General features: G+C 46.0%; 2 protein-coding genes across 3 annotated transcripts in view; one reads left to right on the top strand and one right to left on the bottom strand.

The window, feature by feature from the left end:
* Positions 1-11135, top strand: part of LOC119171358 (uncharacterized) — a 50599-nt gene extending 39464 nt beyond the window's left edge. The window contains exons 2-3 of the mRNA XM_037422212.2: positions 2760-2969; positions 6010-11135. Of these exons, the coding sequence (XP_037278109.2) occupies positions 2760-2969; positions 6010-6264 (465 nt within the window). The 3' untranslated portion in view covers positions 6265-11135. The remainder of the gene's footprint in view (positions 1-2759; positions 2970-6009) is intronic.
* Positions 11136-11554: 419 nt separating this feature from the next.
* LOC119171668 (ets DNA-binding protein pokkuri-like) lies at positions 11555-26575 on the bottom strand. Of its 2 annotated transcripts, none has more exons than XM_075892251.1 (3): positions 26201-26575; positions 14873-15047; positions 11555-12681 (listed from the first exon to the last, which is right to left on the bottom strand). In XM_075892251.1, the coding sequence occupies exons 1-3, from the start codon at positions 26207-26209 to the stop codon at positions 12467-12469; spliced, it is 399 nt and encodes a 132-aa protein (XP_075748366.1). In that variant the 5' UTR covers positions 26210-26575; the 3' UTR covers positions 11555-12466. The 2 variants fall into 2 exon arrangements, with proteins under 2 accessions (XP_075748366.1, XP_037278360.2); XM_037422463.2 differs by lacking the exon at positions 26201-26575 and adding an exon at positions 16648-17317.
* Between the last annotated feature and the right edge of the window lie 689 nt (positions 26576-27264).

Here is a 27264-nt window from a genome sequence, read left to right as displayed (position 1 = left end):
CGTCATATATCTTTGTCTATATTTGCGTTTGCTGGAAAAGTTTCTATAGGACGCTGATACTGCGATCGTTTTAGCGGCATTATGTATGAACGATATCGGCTTCTAAAGCCATAAATCCGCTCGAAGCCAGAAAGACAATGTTCCGGCTAACGCATGCACAGACGACCATTTTCGAGCAGGCATAAAGGGGCACCAAGGGGAAGCAGCAATGTTCACTGTCTTTCTAAATCACTGACTAACCCATTCAGAACGAACAAGCCAAGCATGATCAGGCGCTTTTAGTGAATATTGGTCCACCTGTCAAAAAAGCGGCCAGTTTTTGTGAGGCACATGTTCTTGTTCATATTCAACTTGTACATCACATTGTTCACTCATCTGTCAGTTCTCATCCGCACATTGTGTACATATTTGCAACTGCAGAACAGCACAAAATATTCCACCGGAAATCATGCGATTCGTGCAGCTTCGCGCGTTGTTTTATTTCTTGTGGTTTGTGCTACAAAATTTGGGGCTCTATGCCAGCGATGTATGTGCTGTGTGCTCATTGTGCGACGTTCTTGACTAGTATGCGCCAATAAATAGGACAGCAAACCCGGGAAAGTGTGCGTGTATGAGCAAAGAAAGCTTCGCTTTAATCAACTGGTTAGCCTAAATTGTGAAACCACAATCTTTAGATACTTGAAGAGGAAGCACATTTATTTTATTACCTTAGTTTTGTAATGACCCCGAAAGTAAATGCAGTTCTCTCAAGTGGTTATCTACACAGCAGTTGTGATTCTGGTGTACCCGAATCACTTGAAGCGGTCTATCACTAATTACACCCGTTGCCTTTGCCCTTAGATGTTTTCTGAATCTGTGCGTGCGTGTATGAAGAAGGAACGCGTATTCGAAGTCCCTTGTAAGTTATCGGATTCTGTGTGGAGTGCCAGGTATACAATGAGTTACGGACTGATGCATGCATAATTGTTGCGCAAACCATGATGTATTGTGCATGTCAAATGAGCCACTCAGACAATTCATAGCAATCAAGAAACTGCATGTAACTAACTCGTATTTTTTTTCTAATCTTGTTACGCCTAACTTCATTAACTGTCATTGCTATTATCACTATGCTTCACCACAATACAGTCTTCACTATACGATTCACCCTCAGGCATACTTGTAGTGTGGAGAAACTCACTATACCTTTTGCTATTCTTTGTTTATTTACCTATTTATTATTTTTATTTTTTTGCATGACCTTTTAAAAACAGTAATAAAAATAAATTCACAAATTTCAAGTCACGAACAATATCGCAGCCATGAAATACACCTATGATATTTCAAAAAGCTAGACAAAATATTCGACGAGTACGTCTGCAAGCAACCACGAGACATATCCAGGCGGGTATTCCAACAATGGTGCGTCACATCTCGGAGGGCTTGTTTATGCAACGTTTACATACGGATAAAGTTCGCTTGGTGGCGCCTCAGGCTCACAAAAATCTTTTCACGATCTTTGTGTTGTTTTCGCCGCAGGGCAGAATTGACGTGCGCAGAAGAGCATTCACTTAGCAAAGGCGACTAAACATTTGCTCGCGTTGATACACCGTCGCCCTGAGATAAACGGTGTGCGAGTTAATCTCTTTTCTTGGAGGTGGTGATTTTAATCAGTGTAAACTCTGTCTTTCTCGAAATCCGTGTTATGATTCGGGAAGCAAAGGTTGTCTCATATCTCCGTTACTATGGAGTAAGATTGCTTATTAATAAAGCGTCAGAGATCTTACTTCTTCTGAGTGATTTGGACGCAGCTTGAAATTTTCGTAGCAGAGTATCAACGGATCTGGTAGCGTGGAGAACCTTGTACATGATGGTCACTTTTTGAGCAGTGAATCTCGTAGTGCGCATTAAAATGGTCCTAAGAATTGTAGGCCTGTTGTTTATCAGTGCTATGGTAAAGGTTGGGTTACACAGATATTTTCTACTTTATATAAATGTCACAGATAAGTGATGATCGTGACTCACAGGCAAATCTAGGATTGTGTGTTGTGTGCTTATCAAAGGTGGTAGTGGCAGCATGACGGCGAAGTAAAAAGTGTGTGCATGACTTGTTATCTCTGTCTCTCTGTCTCTCTCTCTCTCTCTCTCTCTCTCTATATATATATATATATATATATATATATATATATATATATATATATATATATATATATATATATATATATATATATATATATATATATATATATATATATATATATATATGTAAACACAAATATTGTATCCGTGACTGAAGGCTTTGTAGAAATGGAATTAGTAGATTACTTAGTGTATAGAATGAGATTGAATAGAAGCGGTGCTGCATTTTCTCGTCTTTCTGAAATAATGGCGATTGTTAGAGATTTTATTTATTTTTGAAGCATTGACGTATATCGTTATTCGCTGACGTATTTCGTTATTGGCGTATTTCGTTACACTTTTCCTTAATGTTTATTTCGTTCAGGATAGTGGTGCAGCCAGATATTTTTGTTTTGGTGGCCGGGGTGAGGGCTCCGTTTACGTCATGCATGTTTGCGTTGTGTTTGCAAGCTCTTCTTTTTAGCTTGCGGTGTTGTCCGCTTACTCGCATATAGATCCCGATCACTTCAATATACATGCCGCGAGCTTGAAAGCAGTAAACCACCTCTTCAGCGCCATATTTTTCGTTCGTCTAGTTAGTGATGGTTTGATAAAAGTCGTCGAGCACGTGTCTAATTAAGGAGCGGGTGATGGCGGTGCAGACGTCCCTGGAGGGCACCGCGGACAACCTGCGCCAGGCAGCTGCGTACGGCGAGATGGGACACGAATGCGCGCGTCGTGGGCGCTGTAAGAGTCGTGGGGCGACCTGCAGGCCTTCGCTTCTTGACCACTCGCTTCTGTGCGGCTGCCCGACCAACAAGTCCGCCTACGACCGCTTCTACGATGTCTGCCACAAGGGGCAGGCCTTGCACGTGAGTTCGAAGTTTTTTAAAGATGGTAGTCTTTCTTGGGGACCTTCGACGCCAAAGTTTTGGCCTGCCTGCCTGCCTGCCTGCCTGCCTGCCTGCCTGCCTGCCCGCCTGCCTGCCTGCCTGCCTGCCTGCCTGCCTGCCTGCCTGCCTGCCTGCCTGCCAGCCTGCCTGCCTGCCTGCCTGCCTGTCTGCCTGTCTGTCTGTCTGTCTGTCTGTCTGTCTGTCTGTCTGTCTGTCCGTGGTAATGGGACCCTAAACGGCACCTAATGCTATACCTCAAACGGCCAACCCCATCGCACCGCCCACCAATACTGGTCAAGTTTCGGCGTTCATACTTGTGCAATTGTCAATTAAAAATAAATTATCGTGCATATCGGAGGCATCATAATAACACGTCGATGTTTTGTATGTGCATCGTTATACTAAAGAAGGTATATATAAGTAATTCTAAGGAACATTGCGTTTATCACGCTGCGCTGGCAGTGCAACGCGATGCTCAAAAAGGCAAGTGTTTCCAACGCTTTGCTAAGACGACACGTTGGTGGCACCTGCTCGTCGCTTTGCGTTATACAGCTTGTCGCCTCCAAAACAGGCGCGCATCTTTCTCCATGGGCGCGCACGCCTTTCTTCATTTTCGAAAATAACTTCCAGATGGCGCTCGTGTCTAACATGCCTCGACGCGCTCATTCGCCTTCGCTGCACGGATCGATACTCTCTAACGCAGCGCTTAGAGATAACAATTCACCAATTTTCTGGCGCCTAACATCATATAAACGTCTTGTTCATGCACTCCACACGCAAGACTATTGTCTTTCGGTGACATTTGCAGTGACACATGCAGATACGGGGCCATTTTTTTTTCTCTGTAGCCTACTGCTCAGCCTTCGTGAATCCGTTCGTTTTTATGTGTGCGTATATATTCTCTGGCCCAACCTCGGTCAATACTCTGTTCAATTGGTTCTGCGAAAGGTGGGGAAACTGTATTGGAAAATACCTATCCTCCAAGCGTATTCATCTGGGTGAGGAAGGAAGGGGGGGGGGTGAAGATAGATAGATAGATAGATAGATAGATAGATAGATAGATAGATAGATAGATAGATAGATAGATAGATAGATAGATAGATAGATAGATAGATAGATAGATAGATAGAAAGAAAGGGCGCATCACGATTGTCTCAATCACGCAGGAGAATTGCCTCTTCTCCGAGGTATGTTCGTCGGCAGACGCCAATTCTCGTTGCGTGAACGGTACGTGCCAGTGCTCCGAGGGCCTGCAGTCAGTGAAGCCCGGTCCCTGCCGCCGCTGGGGCTCGTACGGCGAGCGTTGCGATGGCGGCGTGGCCGGCTGCATGGGCCTCGGCGTCGTGTGCGGCCGCAACTCGGTGTGCACATGCGCAAGGGACCGCGTGCGCCTCGGCGACACGTGCGTCCTATGCGGCTCAGAGCCGGAGAGCGACTGCGTCAAACTACTCACTCCGCGCGAGGTGGGCGGCTTTAAGGCTTAGAGGCCTCATTAGACGTGATAATCGACCGTCGGCTTTCGTGGCCTCAACACGAGTAATCCCAAAAATTGTCACACGGTGACATCACCATGACAGTGGTGTCATAGAACCCCGCCTAACATGGTGGCGTTACCACATGACATCGTATCCCATCACATGCTTGGTGAAAGGTGCGCCATTCCCTGAGGCAGTGTGCAGAAACAAATTTTATCGAGAATATTTCTGTGGTGGGGAAAGGGAAGAGAGTTTAGTATTGGGGCTTATGAGAAAAGAAAGATGGCTTTTGTCGTCAAGTTGTTTTAGGCGAACACATAAAGGGTACTGTGACTTTTTATATCAGCGAAACGCTGTACGATTGTTGGTGAGAATACACTGATGTGTGTTATTACAGATGGGGACAGAATTGATATATTGTATGCAGTGAGAGAAATGAAACGACATAGACATTCCGGGTAATATATATCAGCTTAAGGAGCAGACACCTTTTGATTATAAGGTGAAACCACGGACTAACGTGTTACATACTCTCGGTGAAGCCTCAATACAGTGACCCACATGTAGATGTTATCCATTGGGCTGATTCGCCAAGTAAGTCTATAGCCAGAATGACGCATCTCCGTCTAGGTGGTTGATCATCGTCACGAAACAAAACATTGCGCACTACACCACACGAGGAAAACGAAGAGGTAGCACAGCACCTGTGCCTCGTCTTCCTTTCTTCTTTTTTTCTTCCTATCCTTGGTGCATGCTGTTTTAGCCTTGTTGTTAGTTAAGGGACATAAAAAGTGCTCCGAATTTCGAAACCCGAGCCACATACCTCGACAACCTGTCTCATGGCCGAGAAATCTATTTGCCAGAAGAACTTTGTTTTAGTCTTGCAGCGCACTGCTGGAATGAACCCAGCGCAAGTAGACTTAAAAATTTTGACTATATGTATGATCAAATTGTTTTTGCCTTCGTCAACACACCTTTAGTTTGCCTTCCCTTCACCCATAGTTACCCCCCCCCCTGCTGGGTAATCCTCCTCCACCTCTATGCAAATGGCTGACCTACGCCTGCGCCGGGAACCAGGGGTGGATTCAGCCACTTATGTAAGGGGGGGGGGGGGCTGAAGGAACGTTGAAGAGGGGGCGTGGTCACTACTTTTTGTTTTTACTAGCAGCAAAACCCCTTCATAGCATAAATTCTGTTCATGTGTGTTCATACTGGTGTCATTCATTTGTCCTGATTGGTGATAGGAAGTGAACTATACTAATACTGAAGTAAAAGGGGCGGACCGGGGGGCTGGCGCAGATTAGGGGGGGGGGGGGGGTAGCAGACAAATTCATGAGCCCGAGGTGTCGCTGGCGTCGACATTGCAAGCGGACTTGATTTGCTTTCTTCAAGGCCTCTTGTCAAAAAGAACGTCGTGTCCAGCGACGCCTTGTGTTCACGAATTCACCTTTCCAGGATGGCATATTCCACCGAACTCCTGCCGTCTTCTGTGCCCGGAGCAATTCATTCAGGTTCTCTCGTTTGCGGCGCTTCTGTCGGTGCAGAGGGTGGCTCTGATCTCGTCTGTGCTCATAACGCTCACGGGAGTGGCGCTGGCGGTGGCCAGTCTTCTCGGCAACCTGCGCCAGCGGTGCTGCGAGGGAACGGGTGCCCACGACGATGCCACTTTCAAGATCCCGGAGTGGGCCGAGCCGGGCAGCTACTACATGTCCACGCGGTTCTGGGTGTCCGAGCAGCCGTACTTTGCCATGGACCACCGTGAAGCGAGGCTGCCTCCCAAGAAGTACTTCTCCTGGTAGCAGTGTGCAAGCCTCAGTCGGCCCCACCGTCTTAGTTAACGCGTCCAGTCCGGCAGGCGAGAGGCTCGCGCCAGGTTTCGAAGTGCTAAGAATGTCCGCCCAGTGAAACGTGAATAATTGTCATATTGCGCTTCGCTCACGTCACTGTGGCATTTTCATTCTACATTTTTTTATTGTCCTACTCGCAAGAACAAGCGCTTCGTAGTTTTTGTTATCCGCTATCAGTTTTGGCAAAAACGGTGCAGAAATGCGGAACTGTGAAACGGTGACTTGGACGCAACGTGCACGACAGACGCGTGCATATGGATCGAACGTTACCTGCGTGGCAAGCTATTTGTGAAATAATGCCAATAATAAGAACCTTTTTTGTGAGAACACTTGTTCGTGTTAAGAACTCCTGTGTTTTACAAGTTGTCGAGTTAGATTCATATTCATTAGGACGCTTATTAACAGGAACTAACAGACAATAATGCCGAAGAAAGTATAGGGGTTCTTATCATATAAAGTAGTAAATGTAGTGTAAATGTGAGGGATAAAAATGGGTGAAAATATTACTTTTCCGGAGAAGGTTATCCGTGTTGAACTAAGAGGTACTTATTGTGTTCATAGTGTGTCTAACAAAGAAAAACTAGTCCTAAAGTTTCCACTTCTTTCTTTCATGCATTAGGAAGAAAAGCAGAGAGAGATTTAGACTTTATTAATTTCCGGCAGATTGCTGTGATGGGCTCCCACCTATAGGGGCCAAAGGGGAGACCGTGTTTCCCGACAGCTTGCTTGGCCATACTGGATCGCTCAAAGTTGCTTTTTCATGCCCGAACTGAGCAGCGCAGTCCGCCAACGCGCCCGATGGTCTTCAGTGGAGGCCGCTAGCCCATAATTTCTTACTAATGCTGGACATTCCCATAGGATATGGTCAAGAGTGGCTCTGATGGTACAGTACTGGCTTAGATTATAGCTATAGACGTCGGGATATATGTGGTGCATGATGACAGGGTTCGTGTATGTGCATGTTTGTAGCTGCCGCCACTGAACGGACTGGGCCCGATTTAGCTTGGGGTGAGGCGGAGGGAACTGCCGTCTTTGCAGTCGATAGTGTTGAGTTATATGTCATTAAATTTAGTGATCCGATAGTCCCATTCCCACACCGGCGCAGAAAAGTCCGTTCGGGTGCCGCTTCTTCTGACGTGAATCGGGACGTATAAACTCGAGCCACCTTGTGCGCCACTTCATTCGGACTGTCCTCCGCATTACCCAGTGGTGTGTGGGCAGGGAACCACAAGATGTGCACGTATTTGTCCACCTCGTGAATTTTGCCTGTACTAAGAATCCGCAATGCCGCGGGGGAGATTTTGCCGCTGGCGTAGTTTCGAACGGCTGTTTGCGAGTCGCAGATTACACGTGAGGCGTTAGTGTGGGCTATGGCCATCGCGATAGCCACTGCCTCTGCCGTTTCAACGTTCCGTGTGATGGTTGACGCGCTGCTTTTGCATTGTTGTGTGTGGTCGACGACATCAGCCACGAAACGGTGACGTTCCTGGTAGCGTGCTGCGTCGACAAAGACTGCCTCGTGGTTGCGCCCAAACATCTTTGACACGGCTCTGGCTCTACTAACACGTCTGCCCTTGTTGTGTTCAGGGTGCATGTTTCTTGGTATGGGTGGTACTGTGAGCTTGGCACGGATAGTGCGTGGTATGTCGTGTTTGTCTCCGTGTTGAATGTGATAAAAAGCATCTCTCGATGTTTACTGACTAGCCAGGTTCGAATACAGAGATTTGTATGCCACAGGAAAAGCTCCTTACGTTGATGTAAAACTGATTGATTGATTGATTTTTAGGGTTTAACGTCCCAAAACCACCATATGATTATGAGAGACGCCGTATTGGAGGGCTCAGGAAATTTCGACCACTTGGGGTTCTTTAACGTGCACCGAAATCTGAGCACACGGGCCTGCAACCTTTCCGCCTCCACCGGAAATTCAGCCGCCATAGCCAGGACTCGATCCCGCGACCTGCGGGTCAGCAGCCGAGTACCTTAGCCACTAGATCAACGCGGCGGGGCGTTATAGTGTTAAACTAGTTAGCACGTTCGTGGATGCTGACTCAACCAACTTTTATGCTCATTTCCGTATGCTCTAGCCAAACTATAGACAATGTAGAAGTGCACAAGAAGTTTGTTAGCTTAAAACCGAGTTCTGTAGGACTTCAGTGCATGGTCTTGCGAATCGGACGTGCAATTAGAATGTGTTATCTGGCTAAAGGACGTCAGTTGTTTTGAATTGGAACCATGGAATTTGATAAGATATTAGCATCGAACGAAAAAAAAAACTTGGGTGATCTCCCGCTAAAGGGAACCATGAGTAGATGCGAAGCAGCGAGCGCTAACACTTAAACTGGCGCCGACGTTCACGTTGGTGCTCATCAAGCGAGAGCCAAGTAAACACACCGTTGACTGAATTCCAAACGCGCGATCCAAACCGTTGTGCCGTGGGAGCAGTCGGTTTTTTTACTAGCAGACGCTGCCTACGTCGGCCTTGCGAGGGGAGAGGGGGGTGGCACGAACATGCGCAGTAAGGGTGTACGCGCATGCAGGGACAGCGTCACACAGACCAGTCAAAGAGCTGCTTCGCCTATAAAATAGTGTAGCTTGTGTCAAGTCCTGCAAAGCTGGTGTTACAGCGGTGTCACGGGAGAGCTGCTGGGAATTTGGCATGTTCATCACTTGGCTAGGTTTTAAATGCGGACTCCAGGCAGTTTGATTGATTTGTGGGGTTTAACGTCCCAAAACCAGCATATGATGATTATATGAGGCGCCGTTGTGGAGGTCTCCGGAAATTTCGACCACCTGGGCTTCTTTAACATGTACCCAAACCTGAGTTCACGGGCCTACAACACTTCCGCCTCCATCGGAAGCAGCTCAGCTGCCACAGTCCGGATTTGATCCCGCGATGTGCGGGTCAGCAGCCGAGTACCTTAGCCACTGGACCACCGTGGCGGAGCGACTTTACACACTTTGAGCGTTTGCGTAACTATCTAACCGGATATGCCTCGGTGTTCTCCTTATCACCTCCTTACCATGTGGTAAACCAAAATTAGTATGGGAGGGTAAAAAGGTTCATTGGTAATTTAAATGCGAGAGCGTTAAGAAAAACTGACATTGGCAGCGTTGACCCGATGAATTTTAAACTCAAGAATTCTGCGAGAAAATCAAGTATTCTACCGCAGAGCCACGCCAGGCCTATCTTTTTCTGTCTTTTTTTTCTCTATGGCCTTTCATACTATTTTTCCTTTCCATGCCTTTCTTCCAGCACAAATTTGATATTTGCCTGCCGCTCTCCTTCAGACATATACACATCGTGGGTTTCATCAGCTCAACATTTCAGCATGTGTGGTTGCCATGCGCAGCTCTAAAAACAGTTGTATTGCATAAGCACAAAGACAATCGTATCAGCATGATCACTTAAAACTGAGAAAATGCGCGTAAACCTGACGTGAACCTGGCATGAGCAAACCGCCGATTGATCCCCTAGGTAAAGAGCTCCAGTATTGAGAAAATGACACTCATTGCTTATGAATTATGTTGTTCTGCCTCGTGGATCGGGTGCACAAATTTTGATGTTTGTCAAATTGTAACGTGTTTTTATTTTTGCCTTTTCTGTTCTTTCTCTTTTGTATTTTCATGTTTGTCGTATATATAAACAGGATGTTTTGAGAAATGTGTCCACTATTATTGAAAAATTACAGAAAGGGCGTACCAATCGTGGGCAGCGCAGAAAGTAAGTTCCCACTCGGCCACCTTTCGGTTCGGCTACAGAAATGACGTATCTGCTTGCCTGCGGCGTTCCCTTCACGGTGGCATAAGGCATCTTCAGCAACTTTTCAACTAGTGGAAATGAAGGGTCGAGTCAAATGGGCGATGTCAGGTGCTTCCTGCAAGTAGTCCATGGTCACTTTGAAATTTCCGAAAGGCGGCCGTTGGCAATCACCGCGGAGCGATGAAATATGGCTAATTTATCTGGCTTAAACGAAACGGACGCATAGATAAGGGCATCTATATTATTCACTTTCACAACGCCCTCGGTGAAGACGCTGTTTCGTTCGCATCTGGGGAGAAGTATAAGTGAGCATTGATAAGCGGCCATGCGTTGCCGCGAGATGAAGTATATCCAGACTGAAGATTGATAACGGCGAGAGAAACAGCGTTTTCAAAGTGGATGGTTGGTGTGCTCGTTGGTGGGTCGGTTTCACCTGCTAAATTAGGCATATTTCATCGCCCCGCAGTGATTACCAGCGGCAGCCTTTCAGAAATTTCAAAGTGGCTATGGACTATTCGCAGGACGTAGTTGAAATCGCCCATTCGACTCGACCACTTATTTCCTCTGGTTAGAAAGTTAGTTTTTTTATTTTTATAATTATGGTTGTAATCATTCAGTAAGACGTTAAAGAACCACAGGTGGTCGAAATTTCCGGATCCCCCCACTACGGCGTCTTTCATAATCCTATGACAGTTTTGGGACGTTAAACACCACAATCGTTGTAGTACGATTGACTCTTTCATCAACCGCATACAGTGTATTGAATTTGCACCATGATTTTTTTGTTCATTTTTTTTTCTTCTCTGGCAATGTATGTATTTCGATGTATCTGTGTACCCACTCCTGCTTGGGCCGTGAAGGGCCTGCAGTATATTCAAATAAAAAAAAAATCAATCAATCATTCAGTAGCATCTGAGTGTGCGTTTTACCACAGTAAAGGGAATGCCGCAGATAGCAGACAGAAAACTTTTTTCTGTAATTCTTGTGGTCACATTTCTTGAAACACCCTGTATATACATATTTGTAGTACATGATAAATAAATATTCAGTTGATAGTCTGCGCTTGACCCTGTCTGCTTGTCATCCGTGTTTTCTACCGCACAGTATGCATAGATCACTAATCCTCAAACCTGCCCAATTTTTAACTTGGATTAGCTTCATCAGGACTTCCAGTTTGTTGACCAGCTAAGTAATGGCAAGTCGCCATTTTCACTGTGTCTGCATCTTGCAGTATATGTAGTTCGTTGACAGTATGCCACAGTTACAATGTGCAATGAAATAACCTGCTTTTTCAGTGTATTGAAGGGGGGGGGGGGTCTGACGTTCCCTGGCCACTATCCCGTGTATAGCTATGGACTGAGCGAGGCCAAGGAACTTTTCACCAGAACTTTACAGTCCTACTACTGTGCATACTCACAATTTATGCTTTATTTTGGCTACCGGTCGAAGTTTAGTTTTGCACTGAGTACACAAGACACATTTCGGACTGTGAAAAAGACATTTAATGTGGTTATAATGTATATATGTAAGGTGAGATACGTTCACGGGTGCTTTTTTTTATACAAATGTCTATATACTGCTGGTTGTCACTTTTATAAAATTACAAAAGCATACGTTCACAAGAGTTGAGGGGGCTTTTCTTCGCAGAGGCTTTCACACCAACCTCACCACATCTATTTACACGGGAAGTACATGTGTCTCTACAGAAGTGCATCAACATGCGCTGGCTATTCAGTATCACACATGTCGTGGTTTCTCTTGGTGTCAGTCCTTCTCGAACATGTCTTCACCAGGGTGGCATATATAATCGTTTAAGGCTTGGATGATTACTTCCAAGTTATATATTTACTGTAAATATAGGTAGTGGTGACAGATTGACTATCAGTACAAGAATAAAAGTCATCTATGTACAAGTGGCCTAAACGTCCATGTCGCTGCGGTCTGCGGCACTGGAAACCATGGTCAGATAAGATTCAGGAAGTTGTCAACCGCAGTAGCTTGACTAGTAAGAGGACCGGGAAGGCCCTCTGTGTGAACACAACACTGGAAGTGGTAAGCCTTGAAGTCGGGTCTTGAACCACGTTGAAATTGTAGCAAATCATGTACGTGTGTGAGAGGACGTGTCTTGTAAAACTGACTTCTCGCTCGGATGTACGTACCAAGCCGTCTGCCAGTACCACCCATCTTGTAATTTCATATTCACAAGATGACATCGTGGCTAGCGCTATCTTGTGTTGGTCTCTTGTAGGCGCTCGCTTTAGCCAAGGTAAATAGTCACGATAGGTGCTGCAAGGGGACGGCTTTTGTGTTGCGACGGGCCTTGGGTCTTAAGCCCACCACTGCTAAGTTTTTTGCGCAACATCAAACATTGGTTTCCCAAGTGTCCCTGGTTCAGTTGTAGAGCACGTTGCTGAGCCTGAGCTGGAAGTCCTTGTAGAGCAGTTTGCCACCGAGGGGTACCCGCTGCACGAACATCTCCATGGTCATCAGGCACAGCGCTTTTCCGTTCATCAGGAATCGGTCGGTGGAGACAGCGGGCAGCCGATGCTGATCCATGACGTGCACGAGCCACACGGCCACGTCCTCCCGGCTCCACTGACGCGGATCTACGGAGAGAAGCAAAACGTTGAAACTTTATCTTCAGAATTATGAAGGACAAACTGTATTCGCAAATTGCACTTCGGTTTTATTGGTATAAGTTTCGGTGACTGACTGGTGTTGTGTATTAGTTTTGATTCACAGATTCATCACAAATATTAGCGGCATGAATGGGAGACTCTTGTTTCTCTACCAAGAACTTAAGGTCACGCACTTTCAGTTTTCACAGTATCTACAAAATGTATATTGAAAAATAAAAGTGGTTATTCGATGGGTCTCGTTAAAGTTATGAGCTATGCTGGATACATATGATATCGGAGCATATGGAGCCATTCAACTGTCGAATAATGAAAATTTTTTGAACTTGCACTTTAAAAGAACAGATAACTTTTTTTCTTTTTTATGATACCTGGCGGAGAGAATCTCTACCACGCGCTTATTACTATTTTCATTTCTCGAAGGGCTTTATTTTTAAACTATGCGTTTATCCAGTCGGTCGCGTGCTTCGATAATCGTGGTAATCTGATGTAGCGCAGTTTCATCGTACACGCACCGCCATCTGCTGCCTTTTTTCTGACTCGAGGTTGACTTTGGCGAAAGAGCGCGAACACGAATATGTCAAAAGCTTCTTCCGAACGGCGATAGGGGCCGCCGTACGGCTTTGTGACGCTTAAAGAGCGCCAAAATCGAGAGATAGTACCGTACGATGGCTGAGCAACGCGAAGTCCTTACTATCCCGTGTCTTGTTTTGTTTTCAGTCATGCTTGCCGTATTTAGTTGATAACCGCCAACGGTCAACCTTCTTTTATTAAAATGCTCTCTGTCTTGGTCTACACAAAGTGCAAAAGTACAGATGACTCATTGTAATAATGCCCCGCAAGCGTTCAATTTTAAATGTTCATTGTGAGACGTCAGCTTACGAACTGCCGGTGATCACGCGTGGCGCTGTCTCGTTAAATGGACGCTGCACTGCTGCGATATTTAATGCGAGGTAGCTTGAGAAGCTGTAGTTTTATACACCAAGTTATTCGCGGCGATGTATACGACTTGGTATCTCTACACAGAGCATTCTTTGGAAACTTTAATGTTTCGAGATCTCTAAGGAACCACCTCCTGGTGATTCACAATGTGCCAGATGCAGTTCCATCAAACAACCACGCTATGGTAATGTCAGTTGTCACGCACGCGCAGCAGCAGTCATGGGCGAGCGCACGGCAGTTCCTGTAACGGGTGTGCCAAGCCTGTCCCATACCTGCAAGCCGGACATGTCCCACCATTGCTTTAAGGGACACTAAAGAGTAGAACGTTTTTTCGCGTTTTAGTAAAGGACAATTCCACAATCCCGAAAGCGCCACTCTTACTACGAGACCACGCTTGGTAAGCGAGAAAGCGAGCGAAAGAAAAGTGTGGCTGGATACGCCGCCTTGAGCATCCCCGCATCAAACGCTGTGACACAATATATTTTGAAGGCGTCTTCTGGGTACTACGCATCTTCCAATTGACAAAAATGAAGCAGATTGTCATCCCTGGGTGCTATAGACCTAACGCACGAAGTTTCAGAAAGTTTCATCGAGTCAATTGCTAGAAAATACGAAAAATGCGTTTTGAATATTGTGACGTCATGCGCGGAAATTCTGGCGCGATTCCTTAAAAAATGAAAGTAGAACCTTGATTTTCTCCGCTAATAATGAACTTGTGTTAGTGAAAGTTGTGGCATTGGTGCCCTGAGAGTGCAGTTTGTCAATATAAACGAAGTCGTTGTTTCTCATTGGTGCATGGCCAAGCAGGATTTTGACGATAATGGTGGCTGATTACCTCTATCCTCACCACGATAGAATTATGAAAATATGATTGTTTAATTGCAAGAACTATTTACCGCGCAGCTTTACCTTCTTAGAGCCGAGAACCAAGAGCAGGCGGTTTTGAGAAACGCGTTATCACTTTATGTTCATCGATTGCGAAGGCTTTTTTTTAGCACTCGACAAGCATGGAGAATTAAAAGAGTAGCGCTGCAATAACCATTGTCTCCCCCCCCCCCTCGAATGGAGAAACGTGCACACGCCTGTGATAGTAGCGACCGCACTACTTCTGAAAATACGGAGAATGCATGTAGCTCGCAATACACCACTGACCACGCCAAAAAGTGGCTAAAGTGGTATATATAGCAACAGCGGCGTACAAACGCGCAGTTGTGCTCACCTTTCGGAAGGGAAGAACTGTCTTTTCGGTGCCTGGGCGCTTCCCCGCGGGGTGCAGGTGGTTGCCAGCGGACTGTCAGTGCGTACAGACCCCGGTACGTGGATGAAGGCTGCTGTTCGGGGGAGCCCGCCGCCGGGCCGAACCACGAGCTCGGACTCATTGTCTGGTATGATTCCTGCACAGCGACAGAAGAAACTCTGTTGAGCACCTCCCATCGGAAATTCAGATGCTAGTTGTCTGGTAACAGTGTTTAAAGCAGGCATACTGTAACTCGTTTCACAGCCGGCTTAACTCAGCAAGGATGCATTCGTCGGTCGCCAATGGTGTTTATTGAGGTGTTTCGTTAAATGGAGTCTCCATCCATCCATTCGGGGAGATTTAACCATGCGCCCTCAAGACTCATGCCTTCACAATTCTATAAAGCAATGTTTTCTATATCTTTTCGTGATTTTTACAAACTTCTGCCTATTCACTATTGTAACACATGTCATTTAGAGCCATATTTTATGTAGCGCCTGCAGTTTCTAAAGAGAGAATGCATTTCGATCAGAAACGTAGTCGACCATATTACTGTATAGCGGTCGCAGAATCCCATCACCGAGAGCAGCATCACGCTGTTACCGTTCTGCTCACAACTATCATGGATGAAGTCCAGCGATCTTTCCTACCTTATCCGTTTTTGTTGGAGCACGAGGCCAACGAAAGCGTGACTTGAACGCTTCACGCCAGTGCGCAGATATTTTTAATAAACCTAGTAAGTACTCTTCCTTAATTACTGGTGTCGCGACAGAACTACATATTTTCCCATAATATAGTTAGGTGGATACAGAAAATTCAGCGCCCCGCCGTGGTGGTCTAGTGGCTAAGGTACTCAGCTGCTGACCCGCAGGGCGCGGGTTCGAATCCCGGCTGCGGCGGCTGCATTTCCGATGGAGGCGGAAATGTTGTAGGCCCGTGTGCTCAGATTTGGGTGCACGTTAAAGAACCCCAGGTGGTCTAAATTTCCGGAGCCCTCCACTACGGCGTCTCTCATAATCATATAGTGGTTTTGGGACGTTAAACCCCACATATCAATCAGATAATTCAGCTCTTATCGCAACAACCACGACATACCTTTCCTCTGAAGTCACTAAATGTAGGCCGCCGAACGACTCAATTTCTCGGCGGCTCTCCTTTCGCGCGACTGCCGGTTCTTCACTTGAGACGTACGTTTCCAGCGCGGCAATGCTTCCAGCAATCCAACATTTGCATCGGACTACACACATTTGTCATTATGAAGCGTGCAAAGTATACTCTCCAAGCCTTCTTTGTACGATGCTTACAAGATGGTAGTGATTATGAAAGAAAATAAAATTGTCCCCGAAGAATCCCATTGAGTTTATACCGCAGCGTAATGTCTCCCAGAACTCTGTATCTGCCGCAGTAAAAGATCCTTCATCTGTCATCAAAACAGTAAAACGGACAAGCAGAGAGCGATATAAAGGTAAATGCTCAGAACGAATCGTAGAAAGGTCTTTGACAAAGTGTGAAAGCCGTGAAAAGCCGACAGTGCTTGCGTGTCCTGTCAACTGTCGCGGTTATCGCGCGGTGCCGAGATGAACGACTTCCGGCGGCATTGGCATGTTTATACGGAAGCAGATAGCGTCGGCCCGTAATTATCGGTGCACTTTTCCCGCGTTTCAACGAAGTACAGTGAAAGCTGTACGCGGGCGCGAATCTTGGACAACGTTGGCCCATGACAGTCGTCGAAGGCTACCCGTTGTGAGAACACTTACCGGCACCGCGCACGGCTTGTGAACTTGGACGTCGTACATCCCGCGTTAGTCGACTGGACGCTGCTTGCCAGGTAGCTCCGCTTTGAACTCCGGTCGAGTGTGGTGCTTAGGTTTATGGTAGTTGAGACGAGATTGGTGTCTTCAGGGGGACCAGATGTGCAGTCCAAACCGCCCTGTGCCGGCAAGTCGTGGTGGTATTTCTTTCGGGAAGTCAGCTTACACTGAAGCACCCTGTCCTATTCGCCGTTGAGGCCACCGGCGCGCAGGTATGGCATCCGCGGTACTCCAATATTCGCACCACCGCGACTGGGACAAAGCTCGGACGTGAGTCGCTCCTCACCCAACCACGGGTCTGAGACTACTGCTGCCTCCGATGCTCCCGTTTGGGCTGCAACCATGCTTCACGGTTCCCTTTCCCATTTCATCCTCCTCTCTCTCCTCGTTTCCTTTCTCTCGGTCTGCGCTATTTCCTCTGCCGTCCTCATTTCCTTTCTTCTCCGCGTCAGGGGGTTCTCTCCCCCCCGCAGCAAAGGTGTGTCCCTCCCTGCCGGCCGTCTACCCGCGGTTGGTTTCCGCCCGGGGCAGCTGGCGCGTCGCTCCTGGCAGCCCGCGTCCGGGCCACCTGTCCACGTCACGTGGTAGCCGCCACAGTGAGAAACAGCTGTCGCGGGAGACGCGCGCGCGCCATCGGCCGCATCCTGCGCCCTCGCAGAACGCGCGCGCCGATGTTGCAGCGGGGCCCGATCCACTTCCGTCTTCGCGAAACACCCTCTCCGCTACACCTTTTGTTGTCGGCGCTCGCCTTCTGCCCAATGCTTTGCACGCGCCTGCTTTCCTTCTTGGCGAGGTGGTCCTCTCTCGCGAAGATTCTGTCTGCCGCTAAACGACTGCCTGCACCCTCCCGTGCATCTTCCCACCGCTACGCATCGGCCGATTCTTTCGGCTGTGGCACTGTTTTCCTTCCTCCTTGGCTGGATTAACGCCACGCCGCGTGCACGGCCGAATGTGGAACGGCCGGCGACCCACATTCGGGAGGCCTTGCTGCGCGAAATATATAGGTCTCTGGACACTGGCCTCTGCGGCACGCGGCTGCCCCTATTTTGAGCAGCCGATGGGCCGTTGGGCCCAGACCTTGTGCTTTCGCACGCAAGCAGCCTCCTGTTTTGACGCCTGTCGGCCAGGTGCTAGGTAAAAGGATGGTTTGGGGCACATCCGCTGGTTGCACGGCGCAATGTAAGGTGAAGGTCGTTCGACTAACAAAGTAATACATATACGGGTGGGTGCTGGCACTGTGTTCTCGAATTACTAGTGGGCTTTCGGTTCCTTAACTCATCGAGCACGAAAAGGTGTTGTGTAAACATATACGCTTCAGTACGCTTATAGAGTCAATCTAATGACAGCAAGGAGCGAAGCGAACTGCTTGCCTCTGAGCACCAAGAAAGATTTTCAGCCGGAAGCACAGGTGCAAAAAGAACGACTCATCGCTGGCTATCACCGCTCGTCGTGTGTCGCCTTACTTCCATCCATGTCATATTTCATGCTGGGAATTCATTTCGCTACGTGCAACCATTGATCACAGATGAGTTTTATTACCTGCGCTCTTTTTTTTTTCAAATTATAACTGCAATGTGAAATGCTTGCGTTGAACCTTTGGTCCGACAGTTCACCTGTTCCCCTTTTGTCACCAATAAAAGCTTGCTTACAGAGCCATATTGTCCATGTAAGCGCATTGTAAAAACATGAATTATTATAGAAACGTAAGCCGGTAAGCTCAAATTTTAAACAACTGATACCACCAGTTCAAATTTCGAACAACTGACACCACCAGTAGCTAAAAAAACGCTATTTTCAAAAATTTGTTTGTTTATTTAGTTAAAACTTCTCGATATTGCCTCTTCGTGTACTTGACTTTTCTCGGCATGCATGCACTTCGTTCGGTACGTGGCCAGCTGGTTTGGTCGCAAATTCTGTTTAGACCAAGGAATGGCGAACAAGCAGATATTGCGATACTCGCACTGAATAACTTCGCGTCTTTTGTTCGCTTGTTTCTTTTTTATTATTATTTTTTGCGGTTTAGTGGTTCGATTGTGGGGTGGAGGCATAACGATGGCGGTTGTGACCGCTGCGTCACCCTCCGCACCGGCGGCTGGGGCTGCTGCGGTGGACGCTGCGCAGCGCAAGTTGCATCCAGGGCAGTTCACACACCGACGGGTGCACGGCGGTTTCGCTTCACTGGCAAGAACAAACGGACACCAAACATTTTCCGGCGCTATACCGCATCGTCTGCTTCGAACAGTTATAAACGGAAAGTGAAAACGAAAGCGGGGTCCTGGAGAGCGGAACGCCACACTCGGTCAGTGAGCGGTACGCCCATGCACGGATGAGGCGGCAAGCATGGCGGCCGTTACGTCGCATACTGGGCGTTTAGTGCAAGGCAAGTACGCATCGGCAAAAACAAGTGAGAACGCTGGCGGAAGCCGGCTGCAGTCCGAACGGAAGCGCCGTCTCCTCCGGTGCTTCACTTCCGGCGATCAAAAGGGCTCTTCCGGTGGGCTGCCGCACGCGTTTGTGCATGCGTTTACAGCCGCTCGACGGTTGGTCTTGCAGTGTGTACAAGTGATAACGACGTGAGCTAGCCGACGAGTGAAACACTCGTCGGCTAGCTTTGTTATGTTACAGCAGCTGCGCTTCCTTCCGCCCAACGGCTGTAGCGCTTCTCTTTTACACGTCGAACGTAAACCACTCCCATTGCACCGGCTGTATTCGCAATTCCGGCGCTAATGTCCACGCCTTGGATGAAATATAGCACTCCTCTCTGGAGAACGTGAACTGCATTCTCTAAGTCATATAGTGCTAAATAAATATTTAACAATAAATGAAAATAAAAATGGAATATACTTGAGCTTCGCCTTGAGGAGTAAACGAACGTGATAGCGTAGTTGGGTCTCGTCAACATCGCCTTCTCAATCGGAAGGCTTCACTCCCCGAAAGTAACCCCGTATATTCACAAACGCTCCTTCACTCAAGGGCTCTCCTCGACTCGATAAAGTCGATGGGCGCGCCGTCTCTTGGCGGACCAAGTCACTGCATATCGGCAATATTCTGCAGTGATTCTCGAGAAGCGCAGCGTCAATTTCAGTCGAGCAGCGGCGCAGTGCTCAACTCAATCAAGTGAAGGATGAAATTCGAATCGGGGAGCGTTTCTGAATACGGGGGTAAAGGAGCGTAAAATTGACTGTTTCAACCTATCCTCTCGAACGTTTATAGTAGCGCCCGCCAAGCCTCAATTCTTCCTCTTGCAAAATGGCGGTGCATACACTACCCGTCCGTGAGTGTAACACGCACAGCTGAACGCTGACGATTTTATTGATGACAATGATGATTAATTGTGCTCGTGCGCTTTGCAGCCTGTGGGCCTTTAAACGAAGCAGTCGCTGCACAAATCACCTGTTCTGATGCCTGGTGCAATTCTGCGTTTCTGCCGTGCGATATTACAAGCGTTAAGGATACCATTTCCACCGCATGACATTCGTATAAAGCTTTCCTTTTTTTTTCGTGGCTTTGTGGTAAAGCCGTGGCTCTGGTAAAACGGACACCTCCTTGCCACGCAGGACCTGGGTGCGAATCCCACTCAAACCGAAGATTTTTATTCTTTCTTTATGTGAATCAACTTCAAATTTTTCGCTCGTGGATAACGCTGATCTTTCATTCACGACCGACGAACGCCAACTACGAGATTTCTGCGAAACTAGCTCCTTAATGCTACCTCTTTATGAACACTTACCAATTTTTTGTACGCTCACGGTCATCAGGAAGAGCTGGTAGATCATACGATTGTCAGGGGTCACAAAATATTTTTTATGAACGATTGAGGTTCATGCAAAGTCCCCGCGATTAAATGTGCTGGGAAAATGTGGGGCTTGAACGATGGTGGGAAAAGGTTCGCGGCGCTAGAGTCGACATTTCCTGGCAACCGAGGCGTTGGTTGTTCTTGGTTTAAAGAACAACACGAAAACGCGGCAAATACCACGTCGTAAATTTCAGGCTGATAGAAATGGCAGTCACCTTCAAATACCAGCTACGTCACATTTATGTATTGAAATTAGAAAGTTCAGGTCACGTTTATCACTAAGCACGTAAACTGATGACGTCAGACCTTTTGCGACTTTAGCGTCAACATGTTTTATGCAACCGAAGCGCCTTTTATTCTTGGTTTAAAACAACGCCAAAGCAAGGCAAGCGCTGTGGAGAATATTGGAGCCAATAAGAAATGACAATGAGCGTACGATAATAGCTACGGCTGAGCTGCAGCATTGAAGTTAACTTCCGGTCACGTTTGTGGAGAAGCAGTTCGATCAATCGAATGATTTTCTGTTTTATTCATGTTAATGAATGAGCAGTTCTTTTCTGAGACATTAATATTTTCTACACTATCATGCAGATAATGCTGTGAGGCACAACTTTACCATTGTATCAGCAAAGGGTCATGCCTTGTGCCATGTAGGGCTGCTTTCAAGTCTGAACCAACTCTCCGAGCTATAAGTTTTTTGTGCTCAAATGAATTGCGAGAAAATCTTCGTTCGTACTTTTCTACACAGAAAATATTTTCTAGGCTGTGGAATAAATTAACCACCTTATAAGACAAATATGGCAATATTTACAAGGAAAATAACGCATGCATTCTTCAGCCGAATCGCAGGCTGCTAATTAGTGGCACATTATTTACAGAGTCTAAATGAACTTGAGTGCCAAGTAGGTTGTCACTCTTTACAGTTAACAGGTCTGGCTGAATCTCCATCACGCTCTACACAATGAGCGTTCGAAACAAGAGGCCACCACAAAATTAACGACCGGATACGATGGATCACAGAAGCTCTCATCTTGTGGTCTATCTTTTATTCGATTGTTGTTTCGTTTTTTTTCGTGAGCTCTTTGTTGTCGGCCTCGTGGTCAAATAGACGGGCTGTTTGTTTAGATGGCAGCCTTCGTCGTTCAAGAGACAAGCATGAATCAATTGAAGTTGACTGGTCGAAAAGAAGGCATAGCTAGCGCTTCTCTACAGTTCGGCTGTACATGCCTGCTGCTGTAGCCCAGTTATAAAGTGTTTTTACATACTCCCTGAAAACGTGGTCAGCTTGCGCAATAAAGAACACTTCTAATCCGAGATGCACTATCTAGTTATTATTGTTTTAGTGAACCTCTAGCTAAGGCGAACTATCTTGCACTACATAGCGACACCACATTTAAGTACGAAAAAAAAAACGACTGTAGAAGCGGTGCAGGTGTGAGTTCGAGTCCTTGCCCCGATGAAGGTGTGTGAATCTTACGGTATTATTGTTAGCTGCGGCAATATTATTGTCCTACGACTTCACGCCACATCAAGCTTCCATCTTATCCTGAATTCATTTCGTGTTCTGGGTCTAACCCACATTTTTTGGGGAGGAGGAGGGGGGTTATACCACGTAATACTCATAATGTATGTCTATGTGCGCGTTCGGATGTATGCTTGTACTTACAAAAATCAAAACTTTTGGCGGGAATTTCGACTCACAAACACCACCCAACCGGTTACGCCATGGTCGTTTTCGTCAATCTATTCAATGGAAGCTGATTGTATTCGATTCCCGGCTGCGGCGGCTGCATTTCCTATGGAGGCGGAAATGTTGGAGGCCCGTGTACTCAGATTTGAATGCACGTTAAAGAACCCCAGGTGGTCAAAATTTCCGGAGCCCTCCACTACGGCGTCTTTCATAATCATATGGTGGTTTTGGGACGTTAAACCCCACAAATCAATCAATCAATCAAGGCTGATTATAAGATGAATAAAGATTTCTTAGACTTAGCGACTTTTGTGTTGCTGGGTGATTTCAGTCTTAAGGGATAGTGTGACATATCTGAAGTTATCACCTGAGTTCACCTAAGCTAGATAGTGTGAACATATATTACTGTCTTACAGTGCCTCTTAATATAAAAAGAAAACATTCGCGAAGAACACGAAATAGATGTGCGCCGTAGTTTTTAGTGTGTACTAATATATAGGCAACAAAACTGTGAACCCCGTGCCCTTGTTGCAATATTTCATAATTTGTAAGTACGAATAGCTACATGTCTAGGAGGTCGGAAGAATAGATTTGAAACTAAAAAAACATATTAATGATACAGTTATCTTAATGGATCTTGGGTCGATTCATAAATATGATCAAGAATGTCGGCGCTCCTTCTGCGGACGTGACTTTCACAATAAGGCGGCGCCAGTGGGGCACTGAAAAACATCTCAGGTGACGTGCTGTATTTGTTTTCGTATCCGGAGAGCAATATAAAAGTCCACGTGATCAGCTGCGATGTTGTTTGAAAGGTCATAGTAAGCAAACTAAACATTTACCATCCTTGAAGCTTTGTCTTGACTGCTCTTTTACAAACAATTTACAATTTATAATTTATTGAAAGTGTGATTTCCGTGAAGGTGTCCTTTAAACAACTGTTCGATATGGAGCTGTACCTTTCACACTAAACAGAAACTTTGGATGCTGTGGTCGCGGTTATTGGCAAAAATAGTTCATCTCGTTGAGCCTCGTTGTGGTTGCGGTTCTTGTCAGCTGAACCAAAGGTTGCCAGATGGAATCCTTGTCGTGGCGGTCTCATTTCGATAAAGGCGGAATGCTGGAAGCTCATTTACTGAGATTTGTAAGCATGCATGGCTAAGAAATCCGGCTGTTCCAAATTTACGGAACCATCCACTGCGGCGTCCCTCAAAGCACTGCCTCAAAGTAATAATGGTATCATTGTTTTTCAGATGTAAAAGCCCAGCAGATATTATTATTATTATTATTATTATTATTATTATTATTATTATTATTATTATTATTATTATTATTATTATTATTATTGTTGTTGTTGTTGTTGTTGTTGTTGTTGTTGTTGTTGTTGTTGTTGTTGTTGTTGTTGTTGTTGTTGTTGTTGTTGTTGTTGTTGTTGTTCTGTTTAACGCGCTACAATCCTTTGATGACGGTGCTCGCTAACCGATTCTTGATGTCATTTATTTGCCTCTATTACATTGTCGTGCAGCTCTGTGTTATGAAATTTTAGTGCACATTACAAAATAACCGCAGTTTGCAATATACGTCGCACAAGACTTGGTCACAGCATAGCTGGTGAGGGCCTAGCTCGTCCTATCTTGGCTAAGCTTTTACCCTCTAGCCTATTTTCCCGGCGCTTACAATACACTTTGCTATGCATGGCTACGCACGCCTTTTTTATTTCTTTCTTTTTTTGTGTCTGTCTCTCGATCTCTTTCTCTGTAAGCATATGCCTTACTATAACTGATTATTTTCTCTTCCCATTCCTTCTCTATTTTTCTTTCTCTCTTTTCAAGTGCATTTCCCTTTCCTTCTCTCCCTATCGTCGTTCTCTCGCCCTGTTGCTTTTCCTGTTTTTTTTCCTGTCTTTATATCTCTTCGTTTCTCTCTGTACTATTTCATTTTTCCTCTACTCCACGCTCTCACTTCCCTCTCCGACCCCCTCGTTACACTGTACCATACAAGGCTATGTTATACTCTGCTGTCGTGCCTGTAAAGCCGAGTGAATGTATACGACGCTCACCTTTAAATCATGGCGACGCGGGATCGAACCTCGCCTCGCCAAGAATCTATCTCTTCCTCTATCTATCTTTCTCTATCTTTCTCTCTTTCTTTCCGTGTACTCGTTCTCTAGGATGCCAGGTTTGTCGCATCCCACGCCGGACAAATTCGTGTGCATATTCTTGCGATGAAGCAGAAAAGGAAGATGATGAAGAATAGGACGAACAGAGCGCCTGCAGTCTCGTGATGATGATAATTTTCCGTCTGCGACACACTGGATGCATTAACCGTAACCCACGCGCTGTGAAAATCGCTAGCGTGACTGCGAATAACGGGCTACATCGCGCTCGGAAAGTCAGCCGCGTGTGGTTCACCGAATATTTTGTGAATTGCATGCCGTCGAAACATGGACGTGGTAATATATATATATATATATATATATATATATATATATATATATATATATATATATATATATATATATATATATATATATATATATATATATATATATATATATATATATATATGGGCAACAAGTGTATACCTAAGGGGTCGTTTTTCCGTGTTTTTGACACAATAGTAATGAGATCTAACAGACAGTAATGCCAAGGAATGTAATAAGAAAGAAAAGTGGGTGAAAAAATAACCAGCTGTGAGCAGGAGGCGAACCTACGACCTTCGAATAACGCGTTCGATGCTCTAACCACTGAGCTACCATATATATATATATAGAACTTGAAGGGAAGGCACGACAGGTCCGGGTATTTTCTATATTGTGTTAACTTGCAGATAGCACATAAGAAAACGATCGTATTTACTAACGTTTCGGCCGTGGCACGGCCTTCGTCATATATATATATATATATATATATATATATATATATATATATATATATATATATATACATACATATGTATATATATATACATATGTATATATATATACATATATATATATACTATATACATATATATATATAGGCCAGCCTTCGTCAGTGACGAAGGCTGGCCCACCAGCCGAAACGTATGTGATTAATAAAAGTGTTTCCTCGTTAGTCGTGCCTTTTTGCTTCCGTTATATATATATATATATATATATATATATATATATATATATATATATATATATATATATATATATATATATATATATATATATCTTGCAAGGTGGTGGACGATCTGCGTGATTCAGAGAGGTCTTTTCTACAAAGACCAAAACTTTGTATGAAGCGTCGTGGCTGCACCGGTGCAGTGCTTGTTGGTGCAGGGGATGGTACAAGATAGGTAGAATTGTAGACAGTAGGAAGAACATATCAATGAATTCTGTTATGTAGCAAAACTACAGAAATATGTAAACTTTTTTTGGTTAAATGAGCACCTGAGGTAAATTTGTTGCGTACAGACAGAAAGACGGCGTAATATTACTGTTGTTCTTCAATCTAAGCGCACGATGTGATGCATTGATTGATTCTACTATTCTTCTAACACTCCTATTCGGGACTGCCGAGAGAACACGAAGAAGCACCATTCGATTGATGCATTTTGTACATGCTGCAGATTGCGTGAAACAAACCAACACTTTTTAAAACCCTTGTTAACTAATGGTAGAGGAAGGATATTTTTGAAAACGGTAAACTCAGGCGTCCAGGAGCTATATATCTTGCGCGTCCATAACGTTCAAATGTTTGATCTTTTCAGCAGTGCAGTAATGGTCATCTTAAGTCATCATTGCGCACTGCAGCTAGCAGGATGAGATTTATTGTAAACTTTTAAAATCACTTTACTTGGAGGCTCTTCAGTGCTAAGTATTTGAGTATATGACTACAAGAGGTTATAACTACTGATGTACACCGAATTCTAAAGCGTAGACTAGATTTTATCAGTGTCACTTTCTCACAATTTCTGTCTCGAATTTCGCCAAAAACGACGTCACAGCGACTCAGAAAAAGGAGAGCACACTCATCTATACTCACATAAACCATTCCCGAACGTGCGGCTTCACTGGTCGACTCTCGAAGAGCTTGCTCCAGCTTGACTGTGGAAGATGTAAGAACGGACGAACGAGCCGACACGTTTTGCGGCGGTGTCTTCGTGGAGCGCCTGCTTCGGCGGGCGAGTTCCGGTGACTTCTCAGCGAGACGGAATGACAGTGCGGGCCTTCGCAGAAGAAAAAAAGCCGCCGCGATATCCTCCTACACGGCGGCTTTCTTGTTAAAAAGAAAATGTCACGAGATGCGCGACAAGTCACTTCCTGTTAGACGGACCAATGTTCTTGCACAAGTTGGCCGTGTGGCAGTGCAGCGCGTCACGAGTCGAGACGAAAGCGATGCCCCTTTTCTTTCACTCGGAGAAGTGCGGTGTTCATACACACGCGCGCATGCCTTTCACACCTCTACCTTAACAGCGGGAGAACTCACGGCTGTCCTTTGCGAGGTACCGCACCGTCTGCGCAGGTCGCGGTGCACTGCGCGCAACGCAATGCTCGCTGGGGTCTCTAGCGCTGCCCTTCGCCGCTAATGAAGTCAGTCAGAAAGGGCGGCCTTTTGGGTTCCGAATTGGCTGTTGGCATCGGCAGTAGGCGTTGCAGCTGCACAAACTGAGACCGCCGACGACGTTTGAAGTGAATCTCAAGAGAGTCTTGAACAGGAGTGTGCTGGATGATGTGCTCGCAGGAAGAAGACACGTCGTTGATCAGCGGTTAGTTTTCCTCGCGGTTCGCACGCTGGTCGCGGGAAAACGTTGCGGCGTAGCAGGTCGTTCCCGACGCACTTCTATAGCTCGGAACTTTTTGGGAGAAGATCGCTGGAAAGAAGGGACGCGGTCTGGTTCCTAGGAGCACCGATGGGTTCCGGCCCTGCGAGATCGGAGAGAGCTCGGCTGACGGACGAGGAGGAAAGGAGGGGCTGCGGGGTGCCGAATCCGTGCGACGCACGGGACATAGTCGGTCGTTCCTGTATTTTTATCCACTTGGTTCGCACTAATCACGTGCAGCACAGCGTCAGTGGAACATCATGAGCGGGGTATTTCGTTCGTGGTT

The sequence above is a fragment of the Rhipicephalus microplus genome, chromosome 4, assembly GCF_043290135.1.
Source record: "Rhipicephalus microplus isolate Deutch F79 chromosome 4, USDA_Rmic, whole genome shotgun sequence".
In the NCBI taxonomy this organism is placed as follows: Eukaryota; Metazoa; Arthropoda; class Arachnida; order Ixodida; family Ixodidae; genus Rhipicephalus; species Rhipicephalus microplus.
Note: the sequence above shows the minus strand (reverse complement) of the source record. Positions and strands in the feature narration are given on the sequence as shown.